General features: G+C 37.8%; 1 protein-coding gene across 1 annotated transcript in view; it reads right to left on the reverse strand.

Annotated features, from left to right (window-relative positions):
• Positions 1 to 16,562, reverse strand: part of CADPS (calcium dependent secretion activator) — a 477,787-nt gene that overhangs the window by 327,266 nt on the left and 133,959 nt on the right. Inside the window, exons 5-7 of the mRNA XM_044675693.1 lie at positions 12,349 to 12,385; positions 7,225 to 7,458; positions 1,536 to 1,657 (exon numbers count right to left, since the gene is read on the reverse strand). Of these exons, the coding sequence (XP_044531628.1) occupies positions 1,536 to 1,657; positions 7,225 to 7,458; positions 12,349 to 12,385 (393 nt within the window). The remainder of the gene's footprint in view (positions 1 to 1,535; positions 1,658 to 7,224; positions 7,459 to 12,348; positions 12,386 to 16,562) is intronic.

The following is a 16,562-nucleotide window of genomic DNA, read 5'->3' on the forward strand; positions in this document are numbered from 1 at the left end:
TAGAATCTTTTGCTTCCTTCAAGGCTCTATTATAACAAATGTTTACCTCCCTCTTTGGGGAGGAGCTCCCCAGAGCTTGGTACAGTGCCTGGCAAATAGTACATATTTAATAAATTCTTGTTGATGATCCCATACTCTTTCCATTTTTTTGGTAATTGTTGGATCTCCTCCCAGTAGAATGATGAGGACAGAGACCATTTTCCATCTTTTCTTTGTAGCCATAGCACCTAGGGCCATCTAACACATAACATGTGCTTAAAAATGGCTGAATCAATGTTCTGAAAAAGATATATTATTCAAATTTAAGTCTCTATGCATTTTTGGTGACTATGCCCATTTTTATGGAATGCCTTTCCCCCTGGCCTTTACTTCTTAGCTTCTGTGACTTCCTTGAAGACTCAATTTGAATCCCATCTTCTGTGTTGGAGGCCCTTCCCAGGTATTCCTACTGTTAGTGCCTTCTCTTCTGAGATGACCATCAATGTAGTCAGCAAGTCAAGTCAAAAGGCATTGATTAAGTGCTTTCTACGTGGGAAGCATTGTGCTAAGCTCTGGGGATAAAAACAAATTGTCAAAAACAGTCCCTGACCTCCAGGAGTCCACACTCTAATGGAAGGAGCCAACATTCCAAAAATTATGTACAAAAACAATCTACCGAAGATCAACAGGAGATGTGGTGGGAAGGCACTAACATGAAGGACAAGTAGGGCTTCTTGTAGAATGTAGTCAGGGAAGGCAGAAGGCAGAAGAAAAGAGAGAGAAAATTCTAGGAATAGGGGCATAGCTATGAAAAATTCTCAGAGTAGGATGTTGGAGTGTTGTATGCAAAGAAGAACAAGGAGCTGAGTAACACTGGGGGAGAAATACATGGATATATATTCTCTATATCACTTACATGTCCCTAGCTAGTTATAAATAGTTTTCCCCCATTAAAAATATAAGGTATTTTAAGATATATTTTTTGCTTTCTTTGTAACCCCGGGGCTATAAGCAGTGCCTGGCACAGTGCAAATGCTTAAATGCTTATTGATTGACTGACTCATTGACATGTCTTTGCACATAGCATGTAGAGGAAAGTACCTTGCCCGTATTCCTTACATTGCTATACTGGACATGTTATTCAACAACTACAATTGTAAATTTCAAATGCAACAACTACAATTTAAAGTTGTGTGCCACATTTTCCCAAGCTGTACATTCAGGAAAAAAAAGTGGCTTCAAGAAGTTCCTAGGAAGCTTAAATAAAGCATTCCATTCAGAAAGAGATGGCCTTTCTTAGAGGGTTGCTGACAGTGTTGTAGCTGAGTTTCCTATTTAGTCTTCTCTGCTTTGAAAGAAGAGACATCTTGTCCATAGCTTCCAGATGAACAATGTAGTCAAGAAGTGATCTTTGAAAGTAACTATAGGGTTAGAAAGGATTCCCTAGGACACCTAATGTGTAGCGGTGGGAATTGCAGTCCATCATAGCCCACCTTGGAAGTAACTTCTGATACCCAGAGCCCCCTGGAAGGGTAGCCATAGAACACACAACTTACGTTGGCTTGGAAGCTTCAGCTTGGTCTGTCTGTAGTTTTTCTCCTCCTTCTACCTCCATGGTACAGTATACAATGCGATTGGGGGCCAAAGACTTTAGGCCTTGAACTTCCATGATTACAACCTGTAGAGGGAAAAGAGCAACAAAACAAATTAAACTCAGCATTCACCATTGTCATCTCTAATATAGGTACATCTACTAGGGGATGAAGAAGAATATCTCTGTGAATAGGTTCTTTAAAAAAAGTTCACCAATCAAATTGGGGAAGATGACAAAAAGTCTAGGAATAGTTCATGTTGGAAGGATTAGTGGAATGAATGACTAATTGGTATAACCATTCTGGAAAAAAATTGGTATGGCATAAGAGAGGTCACTAAATTGTTTATAACTTTTAACTTAGAGACCCTACTACTAAGCACATACCCTAATGAAGTCCATAAGAGAACAAAAGGGGCCTCAATGTGAATATGATTTTTAAAAACTTTATTTTCCCCCAACTACATGTAAAAATACTTTCCAACATTTTAAAAAGAATTTTGAGTCTTGAATTCTCTCTCACTCTCCTGCCTCCCCTCACCCCACTGAGAATGGGAAGCAATCTCATATAGATTTTACATGTGTAATAATGTGTATAAAACATTTTTTCCATGCACAAAGGGTCCTCAATATGCAAAAGGATTCATAGTAGTACTCTATTCAGTAGGGAAAAAAAACTAGAAACAAAGTGGTTTCTTATTACTCTGGGTTCATTGAACAAACTGTGATATATGAATGCTATGGGATACTATTCAACAAAATGACTGTGTCTGAATACAGCCTTCAGTTCTGTGCACCATAAACTGGGGATCATCCAGAGGAGGAAAACCTAGACTACTATGGACCTTCTTGACCTTATTATAGGAGGATCAGTTTGGAAGTCATTGGGAGAGTCTAAAGAGAACACTTGGGAGGTTCATTCACGATATTCATCTTTGAATATTTTCAGGAAGGCTGCCATGGAAAAGAGATTAGACTTATTTGGTTTTTCAGCCAGAGGGATGAGGATCTCACTCCTCCCAGAGGAGGCATATTTCACTTGACTACACTAGTCAGCTTCTCTTCTGAACTCACAGACACAGTCAGCTGGATGAACCACTTCTCTGCATCTCAGTTAGATGTAGGTCCTATTTGTATTTTACATATTTTCAGTAAACCTAGTAATTAGCAGTAGACTGTGGAATATTTTTTTCCATGAAGTCTATATTAATTTGGGTCAGTTCTCACTCCTACCAAGCTTTCCTTTGTTTTCAGCTGAAATATTCTCTGTAGCATCCCTACAGTTTTATTTCTTTTTCCTCTTTGGGCCAAACAGAACAAATATAATTCTTCTTCTCTATTTGAAGGGCAGCACCATCCCCTATCTCTCCCCTCCATGCCATCACTAAATATTCTGTTCTCCAGGCCAAATGGTTTTAGTTTATTTGCCCAATCCTCACATCAGGTATGACCTACTTCCCTTCCCATCCTGGTTGCCTACCTCTTTATTTTCTCAAGCCCTTATCTTCTGTCTTAGAATCAATTCAGTGTGTTGGCTCCAAGGCAGAAGAGCAATAAGGGCTAGGCAATGGGGGTTAAATGCTTTGTCCAAGGTCACACAGCTAGGAAGTTTCTGAGGCCAAATTTGAACCTCTATCCTCTCTTCATTGAGCCACTTCACTACCACTGGTTGCCTGCCTCTTGATATTTCAGATTGTCAATTTCCTTCAACTGTGGTACTCAGAACTGAAGATGTTATTCTCATTATCTGGTCATGACAGAATACTGAGGGGTAACCACATCCTTTCTTTTCCAAATTATTATTTAGATAATGTCTTACATTTATTTGCATGAGCACTTGGGGCTGTCTTATCATGCTGTTTACTCATAGTGAGGTGGCAATCCACTAAAATCCACTGGCCTTATCCAAATGAACTATTTTCTCATAATACATCTCCCAGCTGATTTTTTTTACTCAAGTGCAACATTTTATATTTATTCGAATTCCTTTTCATCTTACTAGTTTTGGTCTATTCTTTCAACCTGTTGAGCTATTTTCAGGCTGCAATTCAGACAACTGATGTGTTAATAATCATTCCTGTCTCAGATTTACACCATCTGCCAAACTGATATATATGCCATTTATACCTTCATCTAAGTCATTGATCTAAAAACAAAATAAAAACAAAAACAGAACAAGACAAGGATAAGAATAAATTCCTGAGGCATATCATTGGAGAATTCACCTAGGTTGATATCATCAATCATTCTTCTTTGATCTTGACATCTAATCAGTTTTCAATGCATCCAACTTATTTCCATCTTTTTCAAGAAGATAGCTGACTTTGTCAAATTGTTGAAACTTAAATATATACTATCTATAGCAGTAATTCCCAAAGTGGGCACTACTGCCCCCTGGTGGGTGCTGCAGTGATGCAGGGAAGCAGTGATGGCCACATTGTGCATTTATCTTTCCTATTAATTGCTATTAAAATTTTTAAAAAATTAATTTCCAGGGGCTAAGCAATATTTTTTTCTGGAAAGGGGGTGATAGGCCAAAAAAGTTTCGGAACCACTGATCTATAGCAACTCTCCAATTTAACTGAATAGCAACTTTCTTAAATTTAAAAATAATTTTAGTCTGGTTTGATCTATTTTTAATGACCCCACAATGATACTTAGTGATCACTGCTTCCCTTTCCAAGGGCTAACAAATCTTTTAAATAATTTATACTAGAATGTGTTCAGGAATCTAAGTCAAGTTCAGTGGTGAATAGATCAAAGTAGCTACCTTCTTTTCTTTGTTAGAAATAGACATTTGGCATCTCTAACACTGAGGAATCTCTCTTATCATCCAGGATCACTACCAGTGAGTCAGCAGTCAAACTAGAAAGGTCAGTACCCTGGGATTACTGGTCTGGTGAATCGAACTCTTTGAGGGCAGGTATATACTCTCATAGAATCTTTGAATTGGAAAAGGTTTATTATACCATTTATTTCAACCCATGTATGAATGACAATCCTCTCCCATTTTATATTCCCTTAGCAAGTGACCATCAATCTCTCATTTGAAAATCCTGCTACTCTTGGATGGCTCTGTATGGTAAAAAATTTTCCCTTTACAAAACTTATAGCTGTTTTTGGCAAAATTTACTGACTGCCTCTGATTCTGCCATGTTAGACTAAGAACAAGAGTCACATCTCTCTCCTAGAGGAAAACTCATTTCAAATATTTGAAAGTCTGTCTATTTTTTGACTTCTCTCATATCAGATCTTTCCCACCAGGCGAACATTCCTGATTCCTTCAAGTGATCCCTGGATGTGACACATCTCACGGCCCTTCCTTCTCCAACTTTTAAGGGAATCTTGCTGCTTAGGTAGGCAAAATAACCAAGATCAGTCTTCCTTCTGCTTCTCAAGTACAACTTTAACATGGCTATTGTTTAGAAAAATTCCCAACTGATATTTTATTATCACTTTTATTTCTCAGTGTATCCTGCCTTCCCTCAAATCCAGAGTCATACCTTATAAGGAAGTTTAAAGAAAGAGAAAAGGAGTGATTCAGAAACATATCAGTTGACTGACACATGGCAATATTTCATAGGTACAGTCTCTCGTCTTTTCAAATACATTTTTTCCTCTCTACTTTGGTCAAACTTTGTTATGACACAAGTGTGTATGTATGTGTAAAACACCTCACATTTCTACAGCCTCTTCACCTTTAGGAAGCGCTTATACATAATATGTGCAATATATAATATATAATGCACGTACCAAGCACATTTTCTATATCATATGTAATTCATAGCATTCAGTCTAATTTTCTTTCTGTTGGTGCTCTATTGCATTGTTGCGGTCATTATGTATGTTATTTGCCTTTGTTTTATTTTGAGTTCATAAACGTCTTCACATTTTTCTATGAATTCACTCCACCACCCTCCAGTCACATAGGCATATACACATTTTTGGAGATAGTTTCTGTACATTTTGTTATTTGATAATCTTCTCATTAAAAAGTTGTGGATGATCCCTGGGGTATTTGCGTACTTGTACTTACAAGTTAAAAGGCTGTTCTAATCATACCCACATGGGAGAGCTGTTGGACTAACACTCGTCTAAATTCCAAACAAGAATGAGCTGCAGCTGATAAAATCAGTAACTACAGAGAAAGAAGGATTTAGGAAAATAAAAGTGGAAAAGCTTTATGAAAACCAATAAACCAATATTTTTCCTACAGGAATGAAGGAGGAAGTGAGGCATAAAATATCACCTTTCATTGGTAATAATCAAATGCAAAGACACCTAAAAAGAACTTGGGCAGTGGCATTTAAAAAAAGAAGGTTTCTGTGAAATTAGACTGCTGATTTTCACACACCAAGTGTTCTACATTTAATTCAACCCTTCATCCTCTAACTGCATAATACGTTTTGAAAACATTCTATAATGTTACTAAGCAGATTCTGTCTGCATACAGAAAATATGTTTCCTGAGTTAATTCGCAGCATGACTTAGGATATTCCCCCCACCAAAATTAATTTCATTCTTTAAAATTCATCATTAGATATATAGAAATTGTCCAAACAGGATTCTTGCTCCTTTTCCTTTAATACAATTTGAATCCTTTAATCATTTAGGTACGATTGAAAACAATTCAATGATGGCTTTTTAATAATGATGACATTTATATATTGCTTTATGGTTTTTGAAGTGCTTTAAGAATGGACTCTCTTAGCAACTCTATGATGGAGATGCAGATGGGGGAATTGAGGCTTAGAAATGCTAAAAGATTTTGGAGTCATACATCCAGTAAATGGTAGAATTAGAGATTCTATCAGTCTTTCTAATACATCTACCTCTCAAAGGGAAAGTGATTAAATGAAGAAAAAACAATAAAAAAAATAAGTCATCAAGGCACTGAACAAGGGCATTTGGGGAAACACATGATATTTTCTTATTTCCAATCCTGAAACACAGAAAACAATGGCTAGCTTCATTGTAATCAGTCATGTCCTACAGCAAAAAGAATAGAAACCATAAGCAGGAAATTAATTTCTTATCACTAACAAAATGACTATAGACTGCTTCCATTATGCCTAGAAATCATATCATTAAAGATATCTAATGACTCAAGGATTTTAGGAAGAACTTTTATACTACTTCCTCTAATCCCATTTTAAGATTGACTTTAATAGACATCCTTCAAATTGATGTTTTCCACTAGGTGATTATAATGAATAAGAAAGCTGACCATGAAGAAGACTTGAAAAAAATGTATCTCCAATTCTCCTTGGCAAAAGTGGGGAACTATGAGTGTGGAATATTGCATATGCTGCCATCCTTGGTTTTGCTGCATTGCTTTTTCCCCTTCCTTTTTCTATTTTCTTTTTTTTTTTGGTTGTTCTATGAGATGAGTTATGGATGGATATATTAAGGATTGTGTGGATGGATATATTAAGAAATGAAAGTGATTGTAAAAATAAAATCAAAAGATTTTAAAAGTATTTCTTTTAAAATATTCTCTCTTCTTGCCCTAAGGAAATAATTTTATATTGCTTGTTCTGTGTTCCATATAGCTCCTATTTCAATATTAGATATAAAAGTTATCACTTGTTCTACAATTCAGTCACACCATTCTTCCCACTCTGCTCCCAATCTAACATTCCTGGGGTTCTTACCTCCAAGGAGAAGGACAGCACGACATCTGATTTGGAAAGCTGGTTTTCATTCTCTTCTCCCATGTCAATGATGGATGTATTATGGCTTCGTTTCAGTTTCTGAAGCTTGAATTCACCTCCTTTCGATACTGGCATACTCTCTAAGTTTGCCATTAGCAAGTTGACTGATGATTTCAGTTCTTCAATGTACATATTCTCCATTTCTTTGGACACAAATTTAGGAAACTTGCGTTCCTTGAAATAGAAAGAAAATGTTAATTGGATGGTGGTGGTAGTGGACCATGCCATATAGAGAGATTATGTCCTATTGACAGAAGACTTTGTAATATCTATAAGAATCAGCATCATAGTAACAGAGATAATAGCAGCATAGACTTTGAGCTGAAAGTCTTGAGCCCAAAGCCTTTACTTTATAGAAAAGGAAGCAGACAGAGGCAGACATCTGAAGCAATTTGCTCTTCCAACATTTCCCCAGGCAGAAGTGAACCCTCTTTTGCCTGAAGCAACATGGGCCTTTATTGGGGCATTCTGATGCAGGAGATGGAGGACTATTTGGACATTAGGAAGACCTAAGTTCAAATTCTGCCCTAGACACCCACTAGTCTTGGGACTGACTTCGGGGAATAAAGTTAATTTCTTACAACCTCAGTTTTCTAATATGTAGAATGAGGCTAATAATACATGCAGTAATTACCTCAAAGAGTTATTTTAAGGATCAGATGTTACATACAGGGTTTTCCAAAGGCCTTAGTGTTACTTTAAGCTCTTAAAGCTTATATTAAAGCTTTAACAGTTTGAAACTACACTAAAAGTTTTGGAACATTCTGTATATAGCACCATATAAACATAAGTTTTTTTATGGCACATTTTGATGGCAATTTACCATTTTACTAGGAATTCTAATTATTTGTGTGCATGTCATGTCCCAGGCAAGGTTTTAAAGTTTCTTGAAGGCATGAACGTGCCTTATTCTCTTTTGTTTTCCTATCAGTTCTTATAGCAGTGACTTTTATTAGAAAAGACACTCAAATATTTATTGAAGGAATTACTGAGTTTCATCATAGTCCCTCTTTTTCTGAGGTGCCTCCTCCCACTTGAAAAATCATCAGAAAGAAGTATCAGAAAGATCTCTCAAGTGATTTCATTTCAAGTTAAAAAAATGGATTCACTTATTTTTGACTTATGGAAACCAAGAGATTTTTTTCTTTCTCTGGTTATCTGGAGTGATTTCCTCACATGAATAATTTTAAAAGGAACTGATTTGAAAAGTTTCAAACTTAGCCTATAGTTATTCCTATGAAGTATCATCACCATATTTCAAGAAATATTAGAAAAATTAATGAAGTGATATATAAATTGATCATCATTTTTCACAGATATAAATGAAACCATTTTTAAACTAGAGTCAGGCCATATTTTTTTCTTTCTCAATAGAGACTTTTAGCTAGAATACCAATGTGGTCTATTAATGCCATTTGTTATTTTTATGTATTCAATATTGCCTGTCCTATTTCCTCATTTTGTTTTTATCTTTGTAGACATTATAGCATAGTATCTTGTACATAGTACACAAATCTATGACTATTGAAATGAATTGATTAACTTCTGTTAAATCATGGTTTTCAGAACTTTGGACAGAGGTGACAGAAAGCCTGAGTATGCTCAACTTGCAAGGGGATAGCTGTGTTGTGGATATGTGGGAGTGGATGAAAGAGAAAAATCAAAGGAACAAGAAATTCAGACTTCCCTTGCTTTTGGCTACATTCAGGCCAGTACTGTGGACCTTGGTATCTCCTCTGGTTTCCTTAGGAAGGCTACTCACCCTGAGATTCTTTGGGTTGCCTTAGCAAGATCCCTGAGATATTTTTCTGTTATGGTACTATCACTTTGGTACATGTATCTTTTTTTTTTTTTGGAGGTCAATTCCTGGAAAGGTGATGAAGACAATTGTGTCTATGTAAGTGCATTTGTTTCCCTTTTTTTTTAAACCCTTGTACTTTGGTGTATTGTCTCATAGGTGGAAGATTGGTAAGGGTGGGCAATGGGGGTCAAGTGACTTGCCCAGGGTCACACAGCTGGGAAGTGGCTGAGGCCGGGTTTGAACCTAGGACCTCCCGTCTCTAGGCCTGACTCTCACTCCACTGAGCTACCCAGCTACCCCCATTTGTTTCCCTTTTCCTGAGCAACTTAGAGAGAGAAGGGTACAAGTATTTATTATATACCTACTTTATGCTACTAAATGCTTTACAAGTATTATCATTTGATCTTAACAGCAACCATTATTATTCCTACTTTATAGTTTAGGCAAATGAGGTAGTCAGAGGTAAAATGACTTGAACAGGGTTATACAACTAGGAAGGATCTAGCTGGATTTGAATTCCTGTCTTCCTAGCTTGAAGTCCAGTATTCTATCTATTGTGCTACCTAGCTTCCTTGTATGCAATGGCTACCTTTGATATCTTACCTTCTGCTGAGGATCTGTACTAGGTGACACTATGATGATGAAGCCTTCTGGAGAAAGCAGGACAAAGCTATATCTCTAATGTATCTCCTCCCTGATGTTCAGTTCAATAAACTCTGCAGGCTAGTTTTAATGGCCCTGGATGTGAATGCTTCAATGGACCTTGATAATAGGTCTAGAGTTTGAAGGAATTAGTGGCCATTCTGGCCCAACTCCCTCATTTTACCAATGATGACCATGAAACTTAGAGGTTAAATCACTTTACAGGCAGTAAATAGCAACACTCTTGTCAAAGAGGCCATGATAAAGATAAGTTCAATCTAAAGCTAGGGAGAGGCAGTGAAGAATAAAGACTGATTAATGGGGTCCTGGAAAAAGAATATGGAGCTCTTGCTCTCAGCATAAATGACTTTGCAAGTTTTGGAAGTCACACAGTGATGCTGGGACTGATTCCATTCTGAAACCACCTGGTAAAAACATGTTTGAATGAGGCAGTGCATGAGTATATAAACATGTTGGGGTGGGGTGGGGCTGGTGGGAGTCTGCATGAGAGGACCATGATGTACTTGCCAATAAGGAAAGAAGTTGCGTTGATCAAAATGAACCATGAGTCATTGCAAGGGAATGTTTGCTAGTCTCTTTGGTAAGAGATTTCCCTTCATCAGATCATAGATAGAAAGGTGGAAGGTGCCTCAGAGGTCATCTAATGCAATGCCCTTATTTAACAGATCATAGAACCATAGACAAAAAGCTAGAAAGGATCTTAGAGATCAGAGCTCAAACCCTTAATTTTGTGGAGAAAACAGACCCAGAGAATTTAAGTCCAAAGTTACAAGGTATTAAGTAGCTAAGTTGAATTCAAACCCTAGTCTTTCAGTTCAAGACATATTACTCTCTACATTGTGCAATGCTGGGAAGAAACTGAAACTTATGAAGGTGAAATTACTTGTCCAACATTGTGCAAGTTATAAGTGGAAAAGGTTCCATTTGAATCCAGGTCCTCTGAGTCCAAGTTCAGGGCTCTTTTGACTGTGCCTCTCTGCCCTCTAGAACAATGTACCCAGGGTCAATCTAAGGGCTATATAACCTCTACAAAGCAGTCCAAATACTCCTGGGAACTGGAAGATCAGCTACCAGGTTGGGTTTTCAGAAGCTCAAAAACTGTTGCTGCCCTTTCCTTGACCATGGAAAAGAACTCCAATGAAGAATACTTCTCGGGCCCTTCCCTTTGCCTCCGAAACAGGGCCAGCCTTGTGGGGATGGCAGCATGATCTCTAAGTACCATTCCTGATTTTCCTAATACTGACTCCTCTTCCTGAGTAGGAGGCTTAGTGGGAGACAGATTACATCAATAGACAGTAAGGATGTATGCTTTTTGAGCCTCTTCCAAACCAAAGAAGGTTTGCTACAAAAGAACCTAATGCTGTAGAATAGGGAGTAGAGTAGGTTGGGGCACAGACAGTTTGATCAGGGAGCCACACCATCAGGTTCTATCTTCTCTCTCCAGTTCATAGTGATGGCAAAACTCCAGAAATCTCCACAGTTCTCTTTGGGGAACTTATAGGTGGTTCCTTATAAATTTACTCCTTTCTGTGAGTAGTTGCCATAGGAATGAATGAATAAGCAAAGTTTTGTATAGAGTGGGCTCTTCTCAATTAGCCAGACTCAAGAAACCAAAAATCCAGGATATTCTCTTCTCAACACTTCTGTGATGGAGACTTGAGCCCAGCAGGTAAAGCACCTTTTCTCCCCAAGGCTTGCCCTTGACTAGTTAATGTTCCAGATGGGACCCTCATGACTACCTAGAGTTCTGATTCTCTGATCCCTGTTAATGCCAGCCAGACACGATGCAATAGAAAAACTTGGGAGAAAAGCCCGAAGAATTATCTTCTCCCCCAGAAATCAGACAGCTTGTAATGTAATCATAAAAAGAGTTCATAAAGCTGAGTCTGGAAATGAAAACAAGACCATCTTTCTGTCATGAGTCCTTCAGCTAGGGAAAGAAATATGTGCTGTCAGCTGAGACTATTTGTGAGTGGGGGTTTTTCAAATGGCATACCCATTACAAACACATTTTTGAGGACACAGCTACATTGACACAATAAAAACTGGGCTCTTACTCTCCATCTCAACTTTCCAGAGCATTAAAAATAAATTGGTCTTGACAAAAGGACCAGTTATTCATGTTGCTTTATGGAATATAGATGACACAAATGCAAACAAAGGCCTTCAAAGAAAACCACCTTTGGTCATTCATTACTGTTTGGGGGCTAGTCAATTATTCTTCAATTAGGGCAGTGAAACCTGCTAAAATTTCTTCTGGTGTATTGTTGCCCAGACTTGGGCATTTTTTGGACACATCATGAAATACAGTATCGAAAAGGATAGAGAACTCTCCAGGAAAATTATTTTTCCCTTTTTTCTGAGCATCTCCACACAGATGGGATGAGAAAAAAATCTTCTGGGTGTACCTGTTGGATTTTATGGGCACAGGCAATAAATGTTGGGCAGTACAGGAGATACCAGAGCCTAAGCATATTTATTTATGAGATCTTTGTATCTGTAATTGAAAGACAGAGTTATTGAGTGGTTAGAGTATTGAAGCTGGCATTAGGAAAACCTGGGTTCAAATATTGCCTCCAACTTCTGCTAATTGTGTAGACTTGGGCAAGTTCTTGAACTTTTTGGAGTCGTAGTTTCCTTATTTGTAAAATAGAAATGATAATAGCACCTACCACACAGGATTAGGGCCAAGCCCAAATGAGATAATGTATGTTAAATGCTTTGTAATTCTTAAAATGCTACACAAGGATCAGCAAATTTGCTTTGCCTCAATCAGCTTCTTAAATCAAGCCAGTTGTAGGAAATTTATGTTGATGGCAGGAGAGAACTCAGCATAAGTCTCTCTAAGGCACTATCATACCTTTAAAAGAGACTTTGGATACTTTTAATCATTTTGTTTACCTGAGTCTGTGCTAAAACAAGATAAATTTAGAGAGAAGGAAAACTTAATTCTAGTACAGTGTTCTTCAAACGTTTTTGATCATGTATGCTTGTCAGTAATAAAATAAAATAAAATGAAATAAAATGGGGTCTTATCCCATCTCTATATGTATACAGATATATAGGTGTAAACATACTTATTTTGAAGTTATACCCACCAATAGTTATGTTAATTATAAATCTTATGCAAAGTAGAAATAATGAAGATGAAACAATATTTCATCTTAGAACAAGTAGGGAGAGACTAGACTTTACTGAGTAGGGAAGCTACCTAGTCAAATCTATGCTTTAGAACAATCATATCAACTTTATGGAGAATGGATTGGAGAGGAGAAAGATTTGGGGAAGGATAATCAATTAGGAGATTGCCTTGTAAATCCAGGCAAGAGGTGGGGTCAGCTAGATGGTACAGTGGATACAGCACTGGACTTGGAATCAGGAAGACTCATCTTCCTGAGTTCAAATCTGGCCTCAGACATTTACTAGCAAGTCACTTCACTCTGTTTGACTCAGTTTCCTCATCTGTAAAATGATATCAAGAAAGATCAAACCTCTCCAGTGTCTTTTCTAAGAATAGCCCAGGTAGAGTCATGAAGAGTTGGACCCAACCAAAAACCCTAAACAACAACTTGTAATAGGTGATGAGGGTCTGAACTAGACCAATGGGTCTAGTCATAGAGAAAAGGGGAAGTATAGACACAAGAAATATTGTGGAGATAGAAATGATTAGATTTGGCAACTGATTGGTTATATAGGGTGAATGAGACTAAGAAGTTCAAGATGATACCAAAGTTGTAATTTGGGTAACTTGAAATATGGTGGAGGCTTTGGCAGTAATAAGAGAATTCAGAAGAAGAGTGGGTAATGAGATCTTCAGTGTAGATGGCAACCCATCCATGTTTGCTTAGCCTCTGTTACTCATTCTGTTCTATCAAAAATGAGAAGGAGGTGTGGATTGGGGTTTACTCACTGACCACACTGCAGAACCCAGAGCCAAGCAGGGCAGAGCTAACAGGGGGTGCCTTCTGTAGTTGCAAGGCCATCTTGGAGCCAGAGTGTGGGTATAATAAGGGTTGGGGTGAAATTTTCTCATGACACCAGATCAATTGCTAATATGGCTATGGTTAGGTTATAAATGTGCTGAAACTAGAAGAAATCTGAATGATATTGTGATTTTGGGGAAGTCACTTGATTTTTTTAGGTCTGTTTCTTCCTCTTTAAAATGAGTTAGTTGGATACTAAAATTCACTTTCTTCTTTTTGTTTCAGATCTCTTTCATAATATGGTTAATATGGAAAATGTCACATGATTGCACATGTAAATTCTATATCAGATTGCTTATGGTCTCAGGGAATGGGGAAGAGGAAGTAGGATGGGAAGGGGGAAAGAATTTAGAACTCAAAAGAAAAACAAATGTCAAAATTGTTTTTATATATAAATGGGGAAAATATTATTTAAAGATGAGCCAGTTGGACTAAAATTTTTCTGTTTCTTACATTCTATGAATTTGGAAATAGCATGGGTCAAAACACATCCTCCTGAGATTTTCTATTGTCTAGAACAGTGTCTGACATGTAGCTAGTATTTTTTGATTGACTGATTGACACAAAATGGCACAGCCCAGAGGGACAGTTGGAATAGGGATAGTGTTGGGAGATAAGAGGTGAAGAAGATACTGTGGTTATCTTGGATTTAAGTGTCATTACTAGTGATCAAGGATAGTACTCCCAAATTCACACTGGGTTGTTATGCACCAATTATGGTTTTTCTGGAGCCCCATGTGGAACGCTAAAAATCTAGTTCCTGATCTCATTTTATAGATGAAGAAATTGGGGTCCCAAGGTTAGATGAATTGTCCAAGGTCACAAGTGACAAGTAGTGAAGGTAGTTAGGATTAAACCTAGGTCCTCTGACAAAACCCAGGCCTCTTTCTATTACATCTTGATGTTTCCACAACTGTGGAAGATCATGTGGTTACAATCACCAATTGGTCCCACTTTTCTAGCTCTAACCCAAGTAATAGATTCCATTTCACTTGGGCAAACAGGTGGTGCCTTGGGCAATGCTAAGTTCATGCTCAGCACACCTGGGTATCTTTCAAGGTGATAAGAGCCTGCAATGAGCCAGACATTGTCATAATCTATTCTGCCAATTTAAGGAATGTATATATATATATATATATATCTGTTCAATATGGGCCTAGAATTTGAATCACTGTTTGTGGCACATATAATCCCTAATATTAGCTTTTGATCAGACATTTGAAATTACCGATTTTTCCTCCAAAAATCGAAGCTGGGAAAAGCTTTAATATTAATGTGGGGAAATTATAACAAATGTTTGAACATGATTCAAAAATTCCTTTCTTCAAGATTATAAAAATATTCAACTTTAAAGATAAACATGCTGGCTGTTCATCATGAACACTGATGACCTTTTCTGTGTTTGATGGTATTAAATCTGAAAGTGGTTTTGGATTAAAGGCAAAATGGCAGTATGGGGTGGGGTTATGGGGTTGGCAGCAAGCCAGATGGTTACTAGTACTCTCTTTTCCAGCTAGGAGAGGTAAAAAAATGGGCTGTCTGAAGATAATAATATCGAGGGAGTCCTGTGCCAGTATTATTCAGAGTAAGGCCCAGGGAATAATTTCCTCTTTTCTAGGTTTGAATCCCCACTCAAGCCAACTTGATCCTAATGTTTAAGGCAATGATAGGCAGGCAGTTAATTTTTTAATGCATATTGCTGTTGAATTTTTTAATGAAACAATCTCTAAGTGGGAGTGTGCCACTGTCCACTCAAAAACCATTCCCCCTCTTAACTTCCTATTTCTTCTGAGTATAACATCCTTCCAGTCACCCACATGAAAAATCAGAAGCATGATTCAAGGGTCTGGAGTCAGAGAACCCGAGTTCATCCCCAAATTTGACTCTTATTAACTGTGTGATTTGGGGCAAGTCAAGATCAAGGGCAACCTCCTTGGGTCCTAGGTTTGGCAACCTTAAAATGAATGGCTGGATTATATGTCAGTGTCCTCCAGAGGATAAAGTATAGATAATCAAGAGAAGGAAGACACTGTAATTAAGGAAGATCAGGAAAGGCTTCTTGGGGAAAGATGGATTTAGTTGGAACTTGAAGTTAGTCCTATTCTACACGTTTAAGATGGAAGCTTCCATGATGGATATATTGAAATCACATTCTTGTGTTATTTTGGTGACTACCACTATCACCATCAGAATATATCTTCAAATGTCCAGAGAGAAGATGTAAAACAAATTGAGTGAATCAAAATGAGTTTTTGGAATGGGAACATTGCTCTGCTCCATACCTCCATGACCTCTTCCTTGGGGATCCTCCTTTGAGGATTGAGTTCAGAGACCAATTTTCACTTCAGAACTATAAGCTTACAGTCAGGAAATAACTATCTGTAAGTTCTATTCTAAAGACCATTATTTTGGGGTGAGTGGAAAATGAGTGGAGAAGAGGCTTTGAGTGATAAATAAATACTTTTTTTAGAAGTTTATCAGGGAAAGGGAGTAGAGAGATAATCAAGGAATTGGCTGGATACTGCACAGAAAGACTTTTTTTGAGGAGGTTGAGGAGTCCTGAGTATATATGTAGGTTGATTTGAAGTAGCTATTGGTAATGGCAGACTGAAAATGTGTGTGTGTGTGTGTGCGTGTGTGCATGCGTGCGTGTGTGTGTGTGTGTGTGTGTGTGATAGAGAGAGAGAGAGAGAGAGGAGACAGAGAGAGAGGGAGAGAGGGAGGAAGAGAAAGAGAGGAAGGGAGGGAGAGAGAGAGGGAGGGAGGGAGAGAGCACAAAAGGGAAAGAGAGAAAGGGAGGGAGAGAGGGAGAGAAGGAGGGGGAGAAAGAG

This window comes from Gracilinanus agilis, chromosome 1 (genome assembly GCF_016433145.1).
Source record: "Gracilinanus agilis isolate LMUSP501 chromosome 1, AgileGrace, whole genome shotgun sequence".
NCBI classification, from domain to species: domain Eukaryota; kingdom Metazoa; phylum Chordata; class Mammalia; order Didelphimorphia; family Didelphidae; genus Gracilinanus; species Gracilinanus agilis.